The sequence below is a fragment of the Pelecanus crispus genome, chromosome 1, assembly GCF_030463565.1.
Source record: "Pelecanus crispus isolate bPelCri1 chromosome 1, bPelCri1.pri, whole genome shotgun sequence".
NCBI lineage: Eukaryota > Metazoa > Chordata > Aves > Pelecaniformes > Pelecanidae > Pelecanus > Pelecanus crispus.
In genome coordinates, this window is record NC_134643.1 from 148,575,952 (window position 1) to 148,595,812 (window position 19,861).

The 19,861-nt window shown below is 43.8% G+C and overlaps 1 protein-coding gene across 1 annotated transcript; it reads left to right on the forward strand.

Moving 5' to 3' along the window:
- Nucleotides 1-515: 515 nt before the first annotated feature.
- On the forward strand, nt 516-19,260 carry MXRA5 (matrix remodeling associated 5). Its single transcript, XM_075727643.1, has 7 exons — nt 516-706; nt 3,111-3,320; nt 5,728-5,857; nt 6,189-6,579; nt 9,248-14,239; nt 14,896-15,796; nt 17,349-19,260. Exons 1-7 carry the CDS (start codon nt 516-518, stop codon nt 19,258-19,260), a joined length of 8,727 nt encoding a protein of 2,908 aa, XP_075583758.1.
- Nucleotides 19,261-19,861: the final 601 nt, after the last annotated feature.

Sequence of the window (19,861 nt, forward strand, 5' to 3'; positions counted from 1 at the left end):
CCCCCGGCGCCCACCTCCCACCCCCCCGGCGCGGGCCCGCCCGCCGCCCCCCCCCCGCGGAGGGGCCGCCCACCCCGCAAGAGGAGCCGCTCCGCCGCGCCCTCCCCTCGCACAGCGCCCGGCGCGGGGAGGCGGGCGGAGCGGCGGAGCGCGGCGCCCCGGCACCCCGCGCCCCTCGTCCCCATGCCGCGGCGGGCGGCGGGAGGCTGCCGCCGCGGGAGCTGCGCGCCCAGGCAGCCCGGCAAGGGGCGGGGAGCCGCCGGCATCGCCCGCCCGCCCGCTGGCCCACGGAGCCGCCGCAGCGCCCGGAGCGACGCGCTCGGCTGCCGCCGGGGCTGAGGGATCGCGGCGCCCCGACTGCCCACGGGGCCGCCGGAGACGGCGAGCGCTCCGGCCGAACGGGAGTAAACTGCACCCAGCACCCCCAGACGGTGTCCCCGCCCGGCTGCCGCGCACCGCTTATGCTTATTCGGGGGGACGCGAAGACGGCGGCGGATCCCGCAGGATGACGGGCGATGAGGAGTCCTAAGGCGGCGTCGAGGCTGGCCGCCGCCGCGGGCTGCGATGAGCCCCGGCGGGCCGGTGCCGGAGGGGAGGCCGGGAGCCAGGTAGGCGCCGGCCGCCCCGCGCCGCCGGCCGCCCGCAGCCCCCCGGGGCCATGGGAGCGGCGGGCAGCGCCCGCTGAGACCGCCGCGCCCGGCTGCAGGTACGGAGCCCGCGCAGGGCCGGTGGCGGCCGCCGGGGCCCGGTTGGGGGGCGGGGGTGGTTCGGGGTGGGGGTCCCTCGCGGGGCCGTGCGGGAGGAGGAGGGGAGCGGCGCGGCTGCCTGGCTGGCGGCGGTCGGGCGCTGCCGCCGTGTGTCGGCGCCCGCCCTCAGCCCCTCCGCCGCCGTTGCTCAGCCCGGCGGGGACATTCTTCCCTAATGGGAAGCAGCTGCCCTCCGGTACGGTAAAAAGAAATATGGGGGGCGGGGGGAACGGGGACGGCGCCTCCCCCCGGGCCCCCTCCACCATGGCCGCGGCTGGCGCCCGGCCCGGCGGGAGGGGCAGCGCCGCGCGGACCCGCCGCCCCCACCCCGCGTTGACCCCCCCGCCCCGCGGGGCGCCCGAGGCCCCGCCCCTCGCCCCGCCCCCGGCAGGCTGCCCCCCCCCCCCCCCCCCCCCCCCGCCGGCCCTCCGCAGCCGCGCCCCGACGGTGGCGCCGGCGGCGGCGGCGGAGCCGCAGCCCATTGGCTGGCGCGATGCGCGGCGGCGGTGGAGGCGGCCAATGGCGGGCGGGGCGCGGCAGGGCCACTCGAGGGCGCCCCCGGGCGGCGGGGCGGGGCGGTGGGAGCCGGCCCGGCCTCGCCGGGGCCGCGGGGGTTCTCTGCCCAAACCGGTTGAGGAGCGGCTTCGGCGTGGGGTTCGGGGCCCCGCGCTCCGCCATCCCCGTCTCTCACCCCCGGGGGGAAGCACGGGTACGTCCTTCTGGCCCGCTCTTCCCCAGCCCCTCACGAGTCGCTGCAGCTTCCTCTTAACCTCGAGTCGCTGCAGTTTCCTCTTAACCTCGACGAGCACCTCCTGTAACAGAATGCGGTGCCCCCTCCCAAAAGGAGTTGGACGTTTTTTAAAGGGAGTTTTCATTAAAGTGACCATTAAGGAAAACAGCACGTGAATAGTCTTAAGCAAATTAAAAGCTATTTGTCTTGTAAAGAATGGTAAACGTCTCATTAACTTGACCACAGATATTTGAGAAACCTCTTCATCCCAATGAGCCTCTCCTTTGAACTGTAATGGTTTGCACATGATGGTCTTAGGAAAAAAAATGTGTGTCTCGTTGCTAGCAGATCTGAGAAAATCTGACTTTTATGCTAAAAGCAATAACTAATGGAACTCATAATGTCTAGTAGAACTTAGTGCCTTTCCATCGTTGTCACGCAGTTATACAAGAGCAGGAATACTAGCTTCCTGCTACTAATTGTAGCCTGCATTCTTGCATGGCTTTAATCTGAAGCGCTCAAATTCTTCTGATGGTAGGGATAAGAATAGGGATATTTCAAATTCATTTCTCCAAAGTTAGGCTGCTTAATCTGCAATTAGACATCTACATAAATTATTTTATTTTCAGAAGTGAGTAGTGCTCAAGGTCAATAACAGCTGTGTTTTCTTGTCTGTTCTAGCACAGCGTGCATCTTTAAGTGACTCTCCACGGGTCTAGCCACCCAGATTTTGACACCCAGTTCTGAAAATTTGAACTTGAGTGTTGATAGACAAGGCAAGATTATAAACTTTCTTGCTTACATTTCCTCCAAGGTCTGTGCTTATGCTTCTGAATAAATTGTCAAGTTTTATCAATTCTGATCATTCATAGCTCCTGTTTGGTTAAGATTACAATGTAAAAGCACATCCAACATCACACAGTAATGTGTGGCAAAGGATGACGGAGTCCAGATCTATGGCCAACCAATTCTTTCTTTCACTCACTTTCTCAATGATACCGTTGCCCATACACATTATGAATGGGATTCGTTCAGCCAAATTTTGACCCTCCTGGAAGTTAGCAGCCTGTCTAAAAATTAGGCAGCTAGGCTAGGTGAGTTAGATAATTAGGGACTTACTGAGGCTGATTTGTACTATTTCTAGGTATCTGATCAGGTAGATAGATACCTGATATTATTCACCTTCAAGTGAATATGGATAGGGTTTTTTTTTGTTTCGTTGACTGTAGAGGGAGCCATGGCAATTTGCTTGAAGTAGATGCTTCCCTTGAAGTTCTCTGATTTTTAGGTGAGACAAGTGCTACCCTTGGCAGGTAGAAAAAAACCTACAAAAATGACTACCATAAGGCGACAGCGTAAGTTTAGTAGGACGGCTGCTGAAGTGAATCATGGGGGGAAAATTAACTTTGCAGTAGCAAATGACTTGGAAGAAGTCTCTTTCCGACTGAACTTTGCCTCCATTGTCTACAGACCTTTGGGGACTCTGCAGAGCATCGCTAGGTACATAAAGCGTTTGAAAAGGATGAAAAAAAATCATCGTTTCTTCTCTCTCTTTTTTTTTTTTTTTTGTGTGTGTGTGTGTGTGTGTGTGTCGTGTCCGTGTGTCCCCCCCGGTTTCCCCGCGGACGACCCAGGAGGAGCGAGGCGAGGGGCGGTGACAAGATGGGGGCGGCGGCGGGGGCGCTCTCCGTGGTGCTGATGCTGGGGCTGGGGCTGCCGCCGGGCGCCCTGGCCTGCCCCCAGCCCTGCGCCTGCTACCTCCCCACCGAGGTCCACTGCACCTTTCGGTCCTTAGCAGCCGTGCCGGCAAGGATTTCGAAACATGTGGAAAGAATCAATTTTGGGTTTGTATGTCAGTTTGTAGCAAACAGTTTTACGTTCTCGGTGCGGAATCCCGGAATGCTTCGCACACGTGCGGCGCGCCGGGATCTCTGCGTGTGCTTTCTAAGTGGAATTGCAGAGATGGGTGGTTACTTGCGGGCGCGGTATTTCAAGCACTACAATTACTGGAGAAAGTTTTAGTCCATCCCTCAAGTTTCAAAGAAAAGTTACTATTATTTTCAAATAAATGTTTATATCATGGTGTCAGTTCTTGGCAAATAGTACATGTAGTCTTTTGTAGCAGCAGTGCTTCTACTAGTACTACTACTAGTAAAAAAGCTACATTGAATTAAACCTACTGTGGGATTTCTACTAAATGTTGAATTTTATACCTGATGTAAAAAAACAGAGTAGGAACAAAATTATATAATGTAGCCAAGTAGCATTTATCTTAAAGCAATACAGTAAAAACAAAGTTATTCCATTGCCTTTGGAGTTTTGTTTTTTTAAGTTTTGTTTTGGAGTTTTGTTAAGGAACTTAAGTGCGATATAAGCAGGCATCAATGTTTTGGGGAGCGATTGCTCAGGCTCCAACTCGCTTTCCTCTGCCAGGGTATTGTAAACTCCCATCTATTTGTCAGATGGTGAGATGAGAAGGTAGTGACAGTTGGTAGGCTGCATATCACAAAAGTGCTGCATAGGGTCATTATGTGACATGGCATGGTGCAAGAGTTGCAGTCCTCTTCTGCTTGATATTAGAGCTGCCTCACTACCTACTGTGAACTCACCCCAGCCACCCCAAGGCCTGTAAGCTGTGATTGATCATGCAATGACTGACAGTGGGGACCTTGATTTTTTTTTTTTTTTTTTTTTTTTGCTTCTCTGTAGTTAAAATGTCTATCCACCAGCACTTAATCCACCTAAAGCCTAATTTTGGTCTCAAAATGCCCTTTTACTCAGTGAATCTGTATTACAGCAATCTGCACTTTCATGCCATTTTTGAGTCTAAAATGCCTCCCCCTCCTCCCACATTCAAAACCACACATATTCACAGTCACCCCTCCCCATACGTCAGCATTCTATGGCAAATTCTATCCCTAAATTGCTTTTGAAAATGGGATGTAGGCTTCTAAGTTATTTAGGCATTTTGGCTGGTTTTTAATAAAGGTACATTATTTGATACTGCTACCATAGAAGCCCTTTCCTATCTTTGTATTTCATCACTACAAGTGACATTGTCTGAGTTGTGTCCTTTCCCAGGAAGAAACAGTCTTAATTATCTGTTGTTGCATTTCTTTCATTTTTGAAAAGATCTTTTACCATATTTCTATTTTAAGATGCTATATATTTAGGAGGTAAAGATTATTCTCCTAACTGGAAATAATTTAGGAAAATTTCTTATTTAGAGAAGTTCATATTTTTTAGAAGGGCTGATGTTAAAATAAGGAATTTTAATAGGATGATTGCTATAAGCCTAGTAGATCTGTAGTAGGACTAAAAATATCAAAACAGTAGTCTACATTTTTAGAAAATTCAGAATCTTCAGATAGATAGCACAGTGGGGATCTAAAAGTATTTCCTCCATATTCAAAGTCTTTCAATTTCTCATTGTCTCTGCCTTTCTAGAAAGTGTTAAAAAATAGGAAAAATCTTTAAAATTCGGTGCTTGATGTAGAGACTTCATGCCCAGATTAGCTCATACATTTAATTTTATGTCTCCATGTGGAAAACCCAAGTATAGAGCTAGGCTGCCAAACTTAAGGCTTCCATATTGGCAAATAAAACCTGATTTATTTGTCTGAAATGAAATTGAATTGTTTTCAAAAAGTAGGTTTTCTGTATTCCTTCTCTAAATGGATTTTCTAGGCTGAAATTACATAACTGGTAGGTCAATTCCTAGATCTTATGTAATTAGTTGATGTAGCTAATTACATGCTGTAACAGTAAGGGAAGCAGGATGTGACTTCCTGCTTCTTGTGCTGTTTGGGAGATATCCATTACTAATGTCCTCTCTCCAAATCTTTATTCATTTATTGTTAGATGCTGTTTTGGCAACACTGCAGCTAGTGTCGTCTAGTTTGCCAGGCTCCATAGCATCATTAGTTGGCTACAGGCCATTAATTTATTACCATTCCATAAACTGAGCTGCATGGAAAAACATACTGACAACTATTAGAACTTTAACGCCTATTTATTACTGTTACTCCTAAATTACGGCTAAAGTGCCACAAATTGAGTTAAAAGAAATCTTAACGTAAACATGAACTAAGTATACTTGGCCTTGTAAAAATGTTTCAGTAACTTCTGGCCCTTTGACAATGCATTAAGATCCCTCCAATTTTTCCTGAATGTTAGGTTATACTAATTTTACATTTGCAGTCCATTACAGCCAGTGCATAAAATGTAATTGCACATGTGATTTTTTTCCAGGTTTAACAGTATACAGTCTATATATGAAAACTCCTTTGCAGGACTTACAAAACTGGAATTGCTCATGATACATGGAAATGACATTCAGAATATACCTAATGGTGCTTTGAAAGATCTCGTGTCTCTACAGGTAATGCTCAAGTCTCCCTAAATTTTTTAAATTCTAACTTCCATGAATAACAGAAGACAAAAATAAGCATTTTTGTAGTGCCTTTCTTAGGTTTAAGATACCATTTTTCCCCCAAATATATTGGAAATCTGTTAACTATGTCTATGTCATACTTGATAATGCCAACTAATATTCAGTTGTATTCTCCCTGTTTGACCAGCATGTCATTTTTCAGTGGTGCAAAGGATATTTGAATGCAGGAAGAAGACTTCTGCATGCTTTCTATTCTGTTTGGATTTAGACAAAAAACCAAAATTAATCTCTTTTATTCTTTTTTTTATTATTTTTTTAGGTTTTCAAAATTAGTTACAACAAATTGAAGGTCATAACTGGCCAAACCCTCCAAGGACTTTCAAGCTTAATGAGACTGCACATGGACCACAACAGAATTGAGTTTATTCATCCACATGCTTTCAATGGATTAAGTTCTCTGAGACTGGTCCACTTAGAGGGAAATTTGCTCCAGCAGCTTCACCCCAGCACCTTTTCAACATTTACGGTCCTTGATTATTTCAAACTGTCAACAGTAAGACATCTCTACCTGTCTGAAAATGCTCTTAGGACCTTGCCTGCAGGGATGTTTCAAGGCATGCCACTGCTGGAAAACCTTTACCTTCATGGGAATCCATGGGCCTGTGACTGCAGCTTAAAGTGGCTCCTTGAATGGAATGAAGTTTCTGGAGGTGAGAGCAAAAACAGCAATGCTGCTTCAACTCATAACATTAGATTTTTTTTTTTTTTTCCTGTTCTGCATATGGATGGTTTTGTTATTTCCTGAGTATTATTACTTACATGATGTCTATGTACACTACCATGTTCCATTACCATTCTATAAATGGATGTATTTGAAAAGCAGTGTAAAGACAGAGCAGTTGTGTGTCACTAGCTAAAAATCTGTATTCAGCAACAGAGGAATTAGCCGTTACATTCAAGATGCAAAAAGTGATAGTAAAGTTTATAATTGGAAGGAGGAGATAGGTTATAACCTGTTAGTGTGTTCCTTTGCACAGTGGTACACCTTTGACTAAGGGCTCGCAATTGTCAATCAACAAAGCTAGTAACTATGTGCTCTCATGGAAGGTGGGAACATTGGATTTGAACTTGTTTGGCTAAGGAAGGAATGGAAATCCTGGATGAGTCCTTTAACTTTGATGCTATTAATGTTAAGGCTGTTGTGTAATATTCATGCATCTTTCATGTCTATCTGTGTTTCTTCATTGACCACAACTTCCTTTTATGATGGAGCAAATCTATTTTAAGTATTTTCAGAGAACACCAGTCCTGCAATTTTTTTCCTGGAGTAACCGGTCTATCTTCATTCAGGTTTGGATGTGAGATAAGTACCACACTGCTTAGGCTGGAACACTTCTGGCCATGTGCAGAAGCAAAATACTGGAAGAAAAAAAAAAAAAAAAGCCAAAACAGTTTTGTGATGCTTCTATATCAGGAATACACTAAATCAGAGTTTTTTTGAATGTCAGTTTTCGATTTGGGCATCTCAGTTCACCAATGCCCTGTCTTGGGTAGCTAAGTGCTTGCTATAGTAGGCCAGAGGGACTGGTGTTACACCAGAGCTGCTGCTAAAATACTAAGAGGGAGTTGTCCTTTAATTGTGACTGAAGATGTCTCAAATGAGTGCTGGAGTTGCAAGGTTTATAGAATGATTTGGAGCATGTATGGTGGATGATGGTGGCTCTTGTCATCTTAGAATACGTAATTTCACCACAGTTTTGCGCTTAGCTGTAGGACAATACTTTTAAGAGTGCGATACTTGAATGTGTAATTTAAGTGTTCCTGACTGAACTGATACTTGAAGCATGTAACTGTGATATTATATTTCACTAACTTACATTTTAATATTCTTAATACTCTCCTTGATCCAAATGAGTGTGTGTATTAAGTGTACTTAGGTTGCACTAAGTTATAACAATGCAATATTAGATGAACTTTCTTTCCTTGCGCAGTGTTGGCTTGTTAGCATTTTTATTCAATTAGGTTCCCTTTTTACACTACAACAATAGTGACTATTGGAAAGAGAAAAGAATTTATCCATGCCATTTTCATGTATGACAGATTTTGTATCTTTATATAGCTATAACATTAACTTCTTTGGGAATTGTGTCCAGATAGAGTTATAAAAGTGCTGTTTCATAGATCATATTAAAATTCTTCAGGCCAGTGTGGCTGCTGCCAAGTTGATTGTGGGCCAGTTCTGTCATGAAGCATGCTTTCCTTGTCTTTGAAACATCATATTTGAATCTGCAAGTGATAGACTGCTTCCATTAAATATTCCGTTTGTAAGAACTTCTCAAGAAAACTGATTCGTCAGGCTGGTAAAGCATATATTTTTTTATTAAAAAATGGTATGAAATTTTGCCACTCTTTTCTCCTTCTGCTAGCATTTTGCCTTATAACCCACCCGTATATTGTTCATTCATTCAAAGATCCCTCATTCCTCAGGAGTGATCAGCATGACACTTATTCCTAGAATAACTGGAATACATTTTGTTTACAACATGTTTCCAAACTAAATATGTAAAGAGACGTTTGACATTCTAGTGAGCAGAACAATGTAATAAATAGATGACTTATTTTGCAGACGAGTCTTCCTGGCATTGATAGAAGAGAGGAGTCAAGGGTATCATTTCCTGGTTTAGTGCTTCTTCTCTGTTTTAGCTTTTATTTTATCATTACAGATTTTACAGTTATTTTAGAGGTCAGGAAAGAAGCGGCACTTTCATTATTTTTTGCTGCTGACAAATAGCTTGTAAGTGTAGGAACTAATCAGCAGATTTTGATACCTACAGTAGAATGTTTTGTGTATTGCCAGTACTGTTTTTAATGAATAGAGAAAAATAAAAAGCTTCCTGGCTTATTTAATGAGGAAGTCCAGCATTTCTCAGGTAAATGCTGCAGTTTTGAAAGCTGAGAGGACCCAGTCCTCTTCATGTTAGATCCACAAGTTAGTTGGATGGGCTGTCACTGTACAGATGCAGACTTTTTGACACAGCATAGCTTTTTACTCACTTATAAAATGTTGCTCTGAACACTTCAGTTTCTAGCCATTTTATTCAGAAGCAGTGAATCTATTTTTCAGAAGGATGGAGTATTCAGTCCTCTCATTAAGGTCAGAAGAAATTGTGGTCAGTTTGAGAATCAGGCACCCATTTGACTGTGAAAAGAAAGAGGTGCCATTTTAAAAGCCTGGCCTTATGTGTCATGTGCTATAATGGGTTCCTCATGCGGTCCATTTCACACTTTTGAGAGTTCTCTAACTATAGAACAGTGTTCTTCAGCTTACCTAGCTTTTGTTTTCCCTTCCTTTTTTTTCTTTCTTTTTTTTTCTTGCAGGTGTTTTAAAGTGCAAAAAGGACAAAGCCTATGAAGGGGGACAGCTCTGTCCTAAGTGCAACAGCCCGAAACAGCTGCAGAAAGAAGATATTCAAAACTTGAAGGATATTTCCTGTAGGAAACCTCTCATTCAGTCCTCACTGAGGCAGAATAGCAGCACTTATGATGAAGAAGATGGTGACAGTTATGAACTCCCTCTGGAAGAACTTCAGTCCTCTCCGTGGAACATTACTCTAAATATGACTGATGAGCATGGCAATGTAGTCCACCTGAACTGTGAAATCAAAAAACCCACAGGCTCTACCAAAATTCAGTGGAATCAAATCCAGACTCAGGAGATTGATATAAATGCTACAATTTCACTGGATTTTGAATGTCCAATGAATCGAGAAAACTATGAAAAACTGTGGAAGCTTATAGCTTATTACAGTGAAGTACCTGTCAAATTAGAGAGGGAACTTATGCTTAGCAAAGAGCCTAAAATAAGCTATCGGTACAGGCAAGGCTCAGATTATGATGCTCTTTACTACACAGGTGTCAAAGCTCAAATACTGGCTGAACCTTCCTGGGTGATGCAACCTCTTATAAATATCCAATTAAACAGGCGCCAGAGTACAGGGAAAAAAGTGGTGCTATCTTTTTTTACTGTGTTTTCTCAGACAATTCGTACCAAAGACACCGGGCAGCAGAGAAGCTGGGTAATGATAGAGCAAAACCAGAGCACAAGGACAGCACAGAGTGTGGTGGAAGGGTCAGAGTGTCAGCTGAGCTGCAATGTGAAAGCCTCTGAGATCCCCTCTATTCGGTGGCTCTTTCCAGATGGGACTAAACTGCAGGCACCGTTTAATCAGAAAGACAGCAGGTTTTCCATTCTCAGTAGTGGTCAGCTAATAATCAAAGCAGTGAGTTACACTGATGGTGGTTTGTACCACTGCGTTGCCCAAGTGAGAGATGATGTGGACATAATGGCTTACAGACTTCTGGTGCAACCTCTAGCTGTTCAGGTAGCTGATTCAGATGTAGTGAGAGTTGAAAAAAATGTTGGAGATCCCATAGCTTTGCCATGCAATGCAGTTGCCATCCCAGAGCCACAGTTGAGCTGGATTCTTCCAAACAGCCAGATACTTAATGAGTTATCAAACTCTTCAAAAGGATATATGTTGGACAATGGTACTTTGCTTATTCCAAAAAGCCATGTCAGTGATAGTGGCCATTACAGATGTGTGGCTGTCAATCAGCAAGGATCAGATCAGTTTGTTGTAAGGGTGACAGTAAATAAAATGGTGTCTGACAGGTCATTTAAAAGGATAAAGCTAAAAAAGCGCCCAGGCTCAAAAAGTTCGTCAAAAACAAGAGGGCAGGTCATAGATGATGGAGAGGGATCCGGGGCAGGAGGAGTGGATGAGTTCCGACGAAGAAAGAACCACCTGAAAGACCGGGAAATTACCTTTAAACAAAAAAGTGACCAGGTGCCAGATGCTCAAATTAAAAAGGGGAAGAAAGGCAGAAGGAAAATGAAAGTCTGGAAAAGTACTGATAGAACCCAAGACAGCAATGTTGCTGAAGGCCGGAGAGTATTTGAATCTCGAAGGAGAATTAACATGGCAAGCAAGCAGATTAATCCACAGCATTGGGCTGACATTTTGGCAAAGGTCCGTGGGAAGAATCTTCCTCGAACAACAACAGCTACAGCCATTTCTTTAACAACGGCACTGCCATCAATCATGCAGAAAACTACTCCAGTCCCTCATCCGGTAGCCAGCCCTCCGCCTTCAGAGACAGCAGCTGATGTGGTAGATTCCTCTGTTGATGCATCACGTGTGGGTGAAGATGAGCCATTCTCAGTCACCGTTTCCCACAACACTAAAGCATTTTCAGTCCAGTCCATATTAACATCAGAAACTGAACCCTTCTCCATCCACAGGGCTTTAGAAACACCTGCAAGTATATACTCTGTAGAAATCCCTGTATTGGGTCCATATTTGACTCCTGTGTCTGGAATTGTGCAACCCGAAGGCCAGCAGCATCTTGATGTCAGGACTGATAATTCAGTTGTAGTCAGAGAAAATATCCGTGCTTCCACTGAAGAACCTCAAACCAGACAAATTGTAACAAACTTTCCTAATACTCAGAGCAGTTCATTCACAGTGGCAAATGTAGATAGAACTGTGTCTTCTGCATCAGAGGAAAATTCTGCTTTTGCTGACCTACCACTTGATGCTACTGTCCTAGCTGAATCTCAGACTGTGGATCTTCATAGCGTCTTGGAGACAAGTGTGAAGTTAAATGAAGTGGACCCGAAGAGTGTTGACACCATAATTTTAACACCTTCTCAGTTGGATGAGATCATCCCAACAGATTCTGTAGGCGCTACTACCATTTCTTCATCTGTTTCTCTATTTGTTACAGAAAAGAGCAATGACTTGATACACCAGCACAAAGAAGCATCCACAGGTCAGACAAAAACAGCAGACTTAAGTACAAGTTTTCCAGCTGTCACACCCATCAGGGTTCAGGGCAAGGAAGAACCTGAGACCCACAGGAATACGGTGACTCCAGAAAGCATGTCCAGCAGTTATGCAGAGAGCTTTCAGGGAGGAGAGCATAGAAGTCTGGCTACTCCAAAACCAGATCCCACATTCATTTTGCCAAGTACTAGTGCTCTTCATAAAACACCAGAGGGGATAAAAACTGCTTCTTCCATCAGTAGATTGAACACTGTGGCCACAACAACAACTCCCTATAGAAAGACCACGCCTTCACTTGTTACTCAGCATGCTAGAAAAAGGCCTTATGGGAGAAGGAGATTGAGGCCAAACAGAATCCGACAAAGACCAAAGCCTTTTCCCCCTGTTGTTTTAACCACACCTGAAGTTGAAGCTGTGACCAAAACTTCTTCTGCAACTCTTGAAAGTCCTGATCTTAAAAACAATGTCAAAATACAGACTAAGGAAGAGGAGCGTATGGAATTCGCTCCTTCATTAGTTACTGATACAGTTGTCTTAGAGAAAATTACCAAAATCAGAGAGGTGGTCACAACTTCCGTCTTTAGGCCTACTGCTTCTCCGCCTGAAGCAAAACATGTGACACTCTCTACTGCTCCTGAAACCTTGGTACTTCCAGTGACTGCACCTATCACAATTTTATCATCGTATGTTGTACATGACACAGTTCCCACAAAAAAGTCAAGTGCACCTCTGAAACCAGAGCAAAGTGAAGTGCCAACATACCACTCATTAGACAATATATCTGAGGAGAAGGGTATTAAAGCAGATGCTAGAACTATGCATAGTAAGGCAGAACAATCAAGCACAACAACTTCTCCTGAGCATGTGAACAGCTTGCCACTATCTACAAAACCAGAATCTCAAGAGCCTATCCTATTTGACTCAGAAGCTGTGGTTAATGAAACAACTGCTGGAACATTCCAGCTGATATATCCCACTATGAGTGACTTAAGTATTCCTATTGGCACAGTGGAAGTTTTTAAGGACCTCTCCATTTCACAGGAGCCATGGAAGCCCACAGTATCTTTAGAAACACCAGCGATAACTGAGCCACCTCAGCAACATGAGATGATTACTTTGTCCTCCTCCTTCAGCACGACAGAAACCCAGACTTTGCCGCTTAGCGAAACAATGGAATCTGTTGCTTCTCAGACTGGGACAAAGCCATCTTCCTTGGATGAAAAGGAAGCTATATCACATGTATTTTATCATGATCCCACTTTGCAGACAGCTAAAAAGCCTCCAACTACATCCACTGCCTTTATTCCGTTTATAAAACGTGCCACTCTTCCCCCTTCCATTTCAAGCACTTCACATCCTTCTCTTCATTATACCACCGAGGAAAGTAATGCCTTCAATCAAGAAAGGCTCCCAGAAGCAAAACAAGTTGAAGCAGATGGTGACAAAATGGTGGTGAGCTCAAGATGGAATGTACACCCTACTCCTTCCTCTAGCCAAAACAGGATTAGCATACAGTTGAAAGAGGAGCAATTCAAAGAGATGTATAGTAGCAAGTCAAACAACAGTTTACTGCTAGATCTAAACCTTCCCCATCCACCTGCTGGAATGATACCAAGCCTAAACCAAAGACTGCCTGTTGTGCCTCCAAAGCATGTTCCAGTAAGAGGCACAGTGAAACCTCCATACATGGTAACACAAGGTTCATTTCGCTATTTTATAACACACCAGCCTCTTCACTACACAAACAAACCAGAGATAACAGCATATGCAGCACATACCATCCAGGACAAAAAATCTTTCGCCTCTCAGAGAGAAACAACTACCCCAACACAAGCCTCTCCATTTCACAAAACAAATCCATTCACTGCAAGCAAGTTCAGTAATCAGGGTCAGAACAGATACAATATTAATTCAAGGTTTTTTGGAAATAACTATGTTCCAGATAACAGAGGCACAGCAGGGAGACTACCAAGTCAAGGGAACCCCTATTATCCCAGTTCCAGAATGCCATTCCTTTTCAACAGAACAAGGATGTTCCCTCACTTAAGTATGCATCCTAAACCAGTGGTCCCTAGTCAACTAGTCCCAAAAGACACAAATGAGAAGAAGGTTGCCCAGGTCTCCCCTACTAGGATTACAGTGCAGAAAGCTACAGCTATCCCAGTGCCTCCAATGCCACACACCACAACCACCACATCACCACCAGCAGCAATTTTGAAGTTTACCCCTCCAGCCTTTTTCTCTCAGCACACAAAACCACAGATACCCACTACGGTTCATCCTTTTAAAAATGTCCATCATCGTCATCAAAAAGTTCCATCTGTGCCTTACGTGGGAGGCATTGTGCCACACAATTCGACTGCAATTCAATCTTCTGCTAATTTCAGGATACATGGAGAAAGACCTAAAATTATCACAAAAGGGTCTCAGAGCATATCCATCCTTGCTGAAACAGATGCTTTTATCCCTTGTGATGCAGTAGGGGAACCCAAGCCTTTTATTACTTGGACAAAAGTCTCTACAGGTAAGACACAGAAAAATGTGTTCTTCCACACAGTTTTTTAAGGGTACAAATACTTGGGTTATTGCATTGAAATGCAACATGATTGCAGGAATAGTCCAAAACACTGAAGAATAATTTGTCCCTTTTAATCGTTACAGGTAAAATGTGACTAATTGCAGCTAATCATTGCAGGTGAAAATAAATTTGCAGTATTTGTTGTAGTAAAAGAAATCCTCTACCACTTAATGAGTCTATTTTTTGAAGGGGGAATAGCAGCCAACTTTGATTATTCACAGCAGTTAGAATTTATGATGACAACACTTGTGAGTATGGGTTTGTTAACAGTGCTGACTTAAATATTGATGTGTGTTGCCATCTCCATAAACAAAAGGAAAAGAGAAATTACGTAAAGATTTAAGAGGAATCCTAAAGCATAAAGCCCTTAAAAATTCCCACGCTGTACAGGCTTGCAGGCTAGTATGGTTAGTTCTGCAATAGAAACAAAGACCAATTTGAGCTATGGAGAGTGTCAGAAGGTGTCATGTGATCCATCTGAAACTGTAGTTGGCATTAAATAAATCTAAACATCTTCCATAAGCCTTTTTCAATGCAGTGATATATGTCTTAAAAACAAACCCTTTGACTTTCCGTTTCTTTCTTTCCTCTCATGTTCCCAGGAGCTCTAATGACAGCCAACACCAGGTTACAAAGGTTTGAAGTCTGGAAAAATGGTACCCTCCTTATCCGAAATGTTCAACTTCAGGATCGTGGGCAGTATTTGTGCACAGCTCAAAACCTGCATGGCATAGATAAAACAATCATTGTGCTCACAGTCGTAGCCTACCAGCCCAAAATTTTACTTGCCCGCTATCAAGATGTCACAGTCTATTTTGGAGAGACCATAGCAATGGAATGTCAGGCTAGTGGGACTCCAAGCCCACATATTTCATGGATTTTCCCAGATAGGAAGATTTTGCAGACAGTCACCACCACAGAAAGCAGGATAATGCTTCATGAAAATCGAACCTTGTCTATCAAGCAAGCAACTTTTTCAGACCGAGGAGTTTACAAATGCATAGCAAGCAACGCTGCAGGAGCTGACAGCATTGCAGTGAGGCTGCACATTGCAGCCTTACCCCCCATCATCCAGCAGGATAAGCAAGAGAACATTTCCTTGCCCCTTGGTAGCAGTATTAACATCCACTGCACTGCCAAAGCAGCGCCTTCTCCCAGCATCCGCTGGGTGGTCTTTGATGGCACGCAAATCCGACCTTCTCAGTTTGTCAATGGGAATTTATTTGTTTTTCCCAATGGAACTCTGTATATTCGCAATGTCTCCCCCAAGGACAGTGGGACCTACGAGTGCATTGCTGCTAACATGGTGGGAGCTGCCAGGAGAACGATACAACTCCATGTGAAGAAGCATGCGTCTAATGCTAAGATCACTGGGAGCTCTCCTCAGAGGACAGACGTAACATATGGCAGCATCCTGCATTTGGACTGTAGTGCGTCTGGTGACCCCTGGCCCCGGATATTATGGAGGTTGCCTTCTAAAAGGATGATTGATTCCCTACACAGGTAAATTACTATTTGAGGTGTCACAGCTAAATTACAGTTTAGATGAACTTGGAGAAAAGACCATTCATATCTCTAGAAGTTTCATTCTTGACTTCTCTGAGTTTTGAATGAGGCCCCCAATCCTTAAGGAAGAATTTGAAATTATATCAAAAGATAGCCAAGACATAACTTAGCATAATTTTCTTGAAAGCAATAGTAGTCTTGAAAAGTCAGCTTCAAGTGTTTAGGATAAGCTGCCACTATTTGTCTTTTACAGCCACTTTTAAATATAGCGAAAAGTCCAATGGCAAAAGTTAAGATAGACAACTTGTGTGCTGCTTGTTCCAATTTGCTTCGTCAGCATAGAGTTGCATAGGTGCCTGCTTTTACCCAGGAGAAATGGGATCACTGAATTTTGTTTATGTGTTGTATAAATCATTATACACAGTAAATACAGGGCAAAGAAATCATCTTATAATTCTTTAAGTAAGCATGATCATTTTAACAGCATTCTATAAATAAATGTTACCTTGCAATAAGGTCTGTGCAAACCCAGTTGCATATAAATGCCTAAAACAATACCTTCTCCAGTGTTTACAATATCAAGTAAAATATCATTTCTCCAAACTTACAATAACTGTCATAAGACTTTGCTGAAAACACGATTTCTGCTCTATAAATTATTCATTACTCACTCTTTGAGCACTGTAGACAGATGAGAAGTGTACTGAAATTAAAATGCACAATTGTCAACAACTTTCTTAATAGCTGAATGTAGTAATCATTTTTTTCATATTAGAAAAAAATATATTTAGGTAGCCTGTAGATAGCACAAAATCCAGAACTCATTTCATGCCTCATAGTGATAGCAAGAAAATAGTGGGGTTTTTTTTCATTTTCCCTCATGATCTTTATGTGGGCTGTTTTTCAAATACAGGAGAACTTTGGGGAGAAAACTGGGGCTACTGAAGAAATTAGTTTTGACCACAATACACCAATTCCATAGTGAAGTGGAAAGGAATACTAGCTTTTTAGCACATTGAAAATATTTTTTTCTGTATTTCAAAGCTTAGCAATATTTTGCTTCTTTGTGATTGTTCTAAAACGTTATACCTGATGCCAGAGGACGTTGCTCATCTTGATTTATTTTTAGCTGAGGACCCAAGTGCCAGACTCCATAGTTATGGTCCATGTAGGTTTGTGTGGTGTATATAACTCAGAGATCCCGTATTTGAATATTACAGAATACTGTACATGCAGTCAAAAGAGTCAAAAATACCATCATTTGGTATTTAATGGTTGTTTAATGGTCAAAAACACTGTTAAAGTCATTGAATGGAACAGAGTAGAATTGCTTGGTTACAAGTGAGTAGAATTATTTTTTTCCATTTGCTTTTTGGTGGTGAATATCTCAGACATTTCAGACCACCTAATTATCTAACAATAGCAATGCTCCTCTCCTTTTTTTCAGTGTTGTTGAGTTGTTGGGTTTTTTCCCCAGGTTTCACTCAATAATTAATACCTAAAATGTGATTTTGCAGCTCATGTTCTCTTCTTGTTTCTTTCCTTACAGTAGCTTGGAGACTAGAATCAAGGTATTCAGCAATGGGACTTTGGTTGTCCATTCAGTTACAGATAAAGATGCAGGAGACTATTTGTGTGTGGCCCGCAATAAGATCGGGGATGACTATGTGGTCCTCAAAGTGAATGTGATGATGAAACCAGCAAAAATAGAACATAAGAACGAGAATAACCACAATGTCAAGTATGGAGGGGACCTAAAAGTTGACTGCGTAGCCACAGGTCTGCCAAATCCTGAGATCTCCTGGGGTCTCCCAGATGGCAGCATGATCAATACCTTCATGCAGTCAGATGACAGTGGCAGCCGGACAAAGCGATACGTGGTCTTCAATAATGGAACCCTGTATTTCAATGACGTTGGACTGAGAGAGGAAGGGGACTACACCTGCTATGCTGAGAACCAGATTGGGAAGGATGAGATGAAAGTGCGGGTCAAAGTAGTGGCTGAGCCTGCAACTATCAGGAACAAAACATACGTCATTATTAATGTACCCTATGGTGATGTTGTCACAGTAGCATGTGAAGCCAAAGGAGAACCCACTCCCAAAGTGACCTGGCTCTCCCCAACCAACAGGCCCATTCCTGCCCTATCTGACAAATACCAGGTATATAGGGATGGCACCCTCCTCATCCAAAAGGCCCAAAGATCTGACAGTGGTAATTATACTTGTGTAGTGCGGAACAGCGCTGGAGAAGATCGGAAAGTCGTTTGGATCCATGTTAACGTTCAGCCTCCCAGAATCAATGGTCATCTCAGTGCAATAACATCTGTGAGGGAGACAGCCATCAGGGACAGCCGGAAACTTATTGACTGCAAAGCTGAAGGCATCCCTGCTCCACGGGTCTTATGGGCTTTTCCAGAAGGAGTAATCCTGCCAGCTCCCTACTATGGGAACAGGATCACTGTGCATCGCAATGGTACTTTGGACATCAGAGGAGTGAGGCAGACAGACGCAGTGCAGCTCATATGCATTGGACGGAACGAAGGAGGGGAAGCAAGACTGATTGTGCAGCTCCTCATCACAGACCATTTGGAGAAACCTTCCTTCAGAGACCCTGTCAATGAAAGGATCACTGCCATTGCTGGGCACAGCATCAATCTGAACTGCTCAGTCCAGGGGAACCCCAAGCCCAGCACAAGCTGGATCCTGCCCAACGGCACTGAAGTGCTGAGTGGCAGCCGTCTGCACAGATTTTACCATAAGAGGGATGGGATCTTACACATCAGCAGCCTCTCCACTGGGGATGCTGGGACTTACCGCTGTACAGCCAGAAATCCCAGAGGTTATGTGGAACGGGTTGTCTTCCTGAAGGTGGGACTCAGGCCAGAAATCAGCAACCAGTACAACAACCTGGTGAGCATCATCAATGGAGAAACTCTGCAGCTCCATTGCATCACGCAGCCAAACCAGCGGGCACAGATCTCCTGGACGCTGCCCAATGGGATGGTCCTGGATGCCCCCCAGGCTGTGGGTCGCTTCTCTCTGCTGGAGAATGGCTCACTGACAGTGCGTGAGGCTTCTGTATTTGACAGGGGCACTTACCTGTGCAAGGTGTCCACAGAGTATGGCACTTCTGTTATGAACGTGCCTGTCATCGTGATAGCCTATCCTCCCCGGATCACCAGTGAGCCAGCACCCGTCATCTATGCCAGGCCTGGAAATTCAGTAAAACTGAACTGCATGGCCATTGGGATTCCTAAAGCAGAAATAACATGGGAGCTTCCAGACAAATCACATCTGACAACAGGAGCTCAATCCCGTCTGTATGGAAACAAATTCCTCCACCCTCAGGGGTCATTAGTCATCCAGCAGCCTACTCAAAGGGATGCAGGCTTCTATAAATGCACTGCTAAAAATATATTAGGCAGTGATTCGAAAACAACCTACATACACATATTCTAACACTAAAACAAATGCCTTTGGCTGGATACTGGTGTTCAAGTCACTGCCAAGCAAGTGCGACAAGGAAAGTACTGCTTGCAACAAAGCCAGAAGGCTGAAGGCAGAAAGAAAATAAATTGATCCTGTTTTCATGCAAAGTGTATTTAGTATGGTAATATGTCCCTGCAATAAAAGGAGGCAGTAGACATACTGAAATTGAGGAGACTAACACGTTGGAAAAGGTCTTTAAATTGTTAAGACAGTGTAGTGTTGTTTTTCATGCTATCCAATAGCATCTGAGACCTAAAGTACTCTATTCTTGTCAATAGTCCAAAGCTATTCCTTGTTTTAACAAGCACCTTAAAAGTACCAAAGAATTTATTAACTGTTAATAAATGAGCTGCAGTGATAGAAGTGCTTTAGTAAAACATAACTTTCTTTATACCCTGCAGCGCTTTTACATAATCTAGCCTTATAGAATATGATTACTAACCTTTCTGTTCATTCTTCTATCAGCTCTTCAAAATGAAAGACTAACTTAGCAAATAAGAGTGATCTATTTTAATAAAAATACATGCAGACATTAGTTACCTTAACATATGAACAAACCTTTTCCAGCTAC

Coding starts and splice junctions, on each gene's coding strand:
- MXRA5 (XM_075727643.1), top strand. CDS start 516: ATGAGGAGTCCTAAGGCGGCGTCGAGGCTGGCCGCCGCCGCGGGCTGC. Junction 6,580..9,247: donor ATGGAATGAAGTTTCTGGAG/GTGAGAGCAAAA, acceptor TTTTTCTTGCAG/GTGTTTTAAAGTGCAAAAAG. Junction 14,240..14,895: donor TTGGACAAAAGTCTCTACAG/GTAAGACACAGA, acceptor TCATGTTCCCAG/GAGCTCTAATGACAGCCAAC.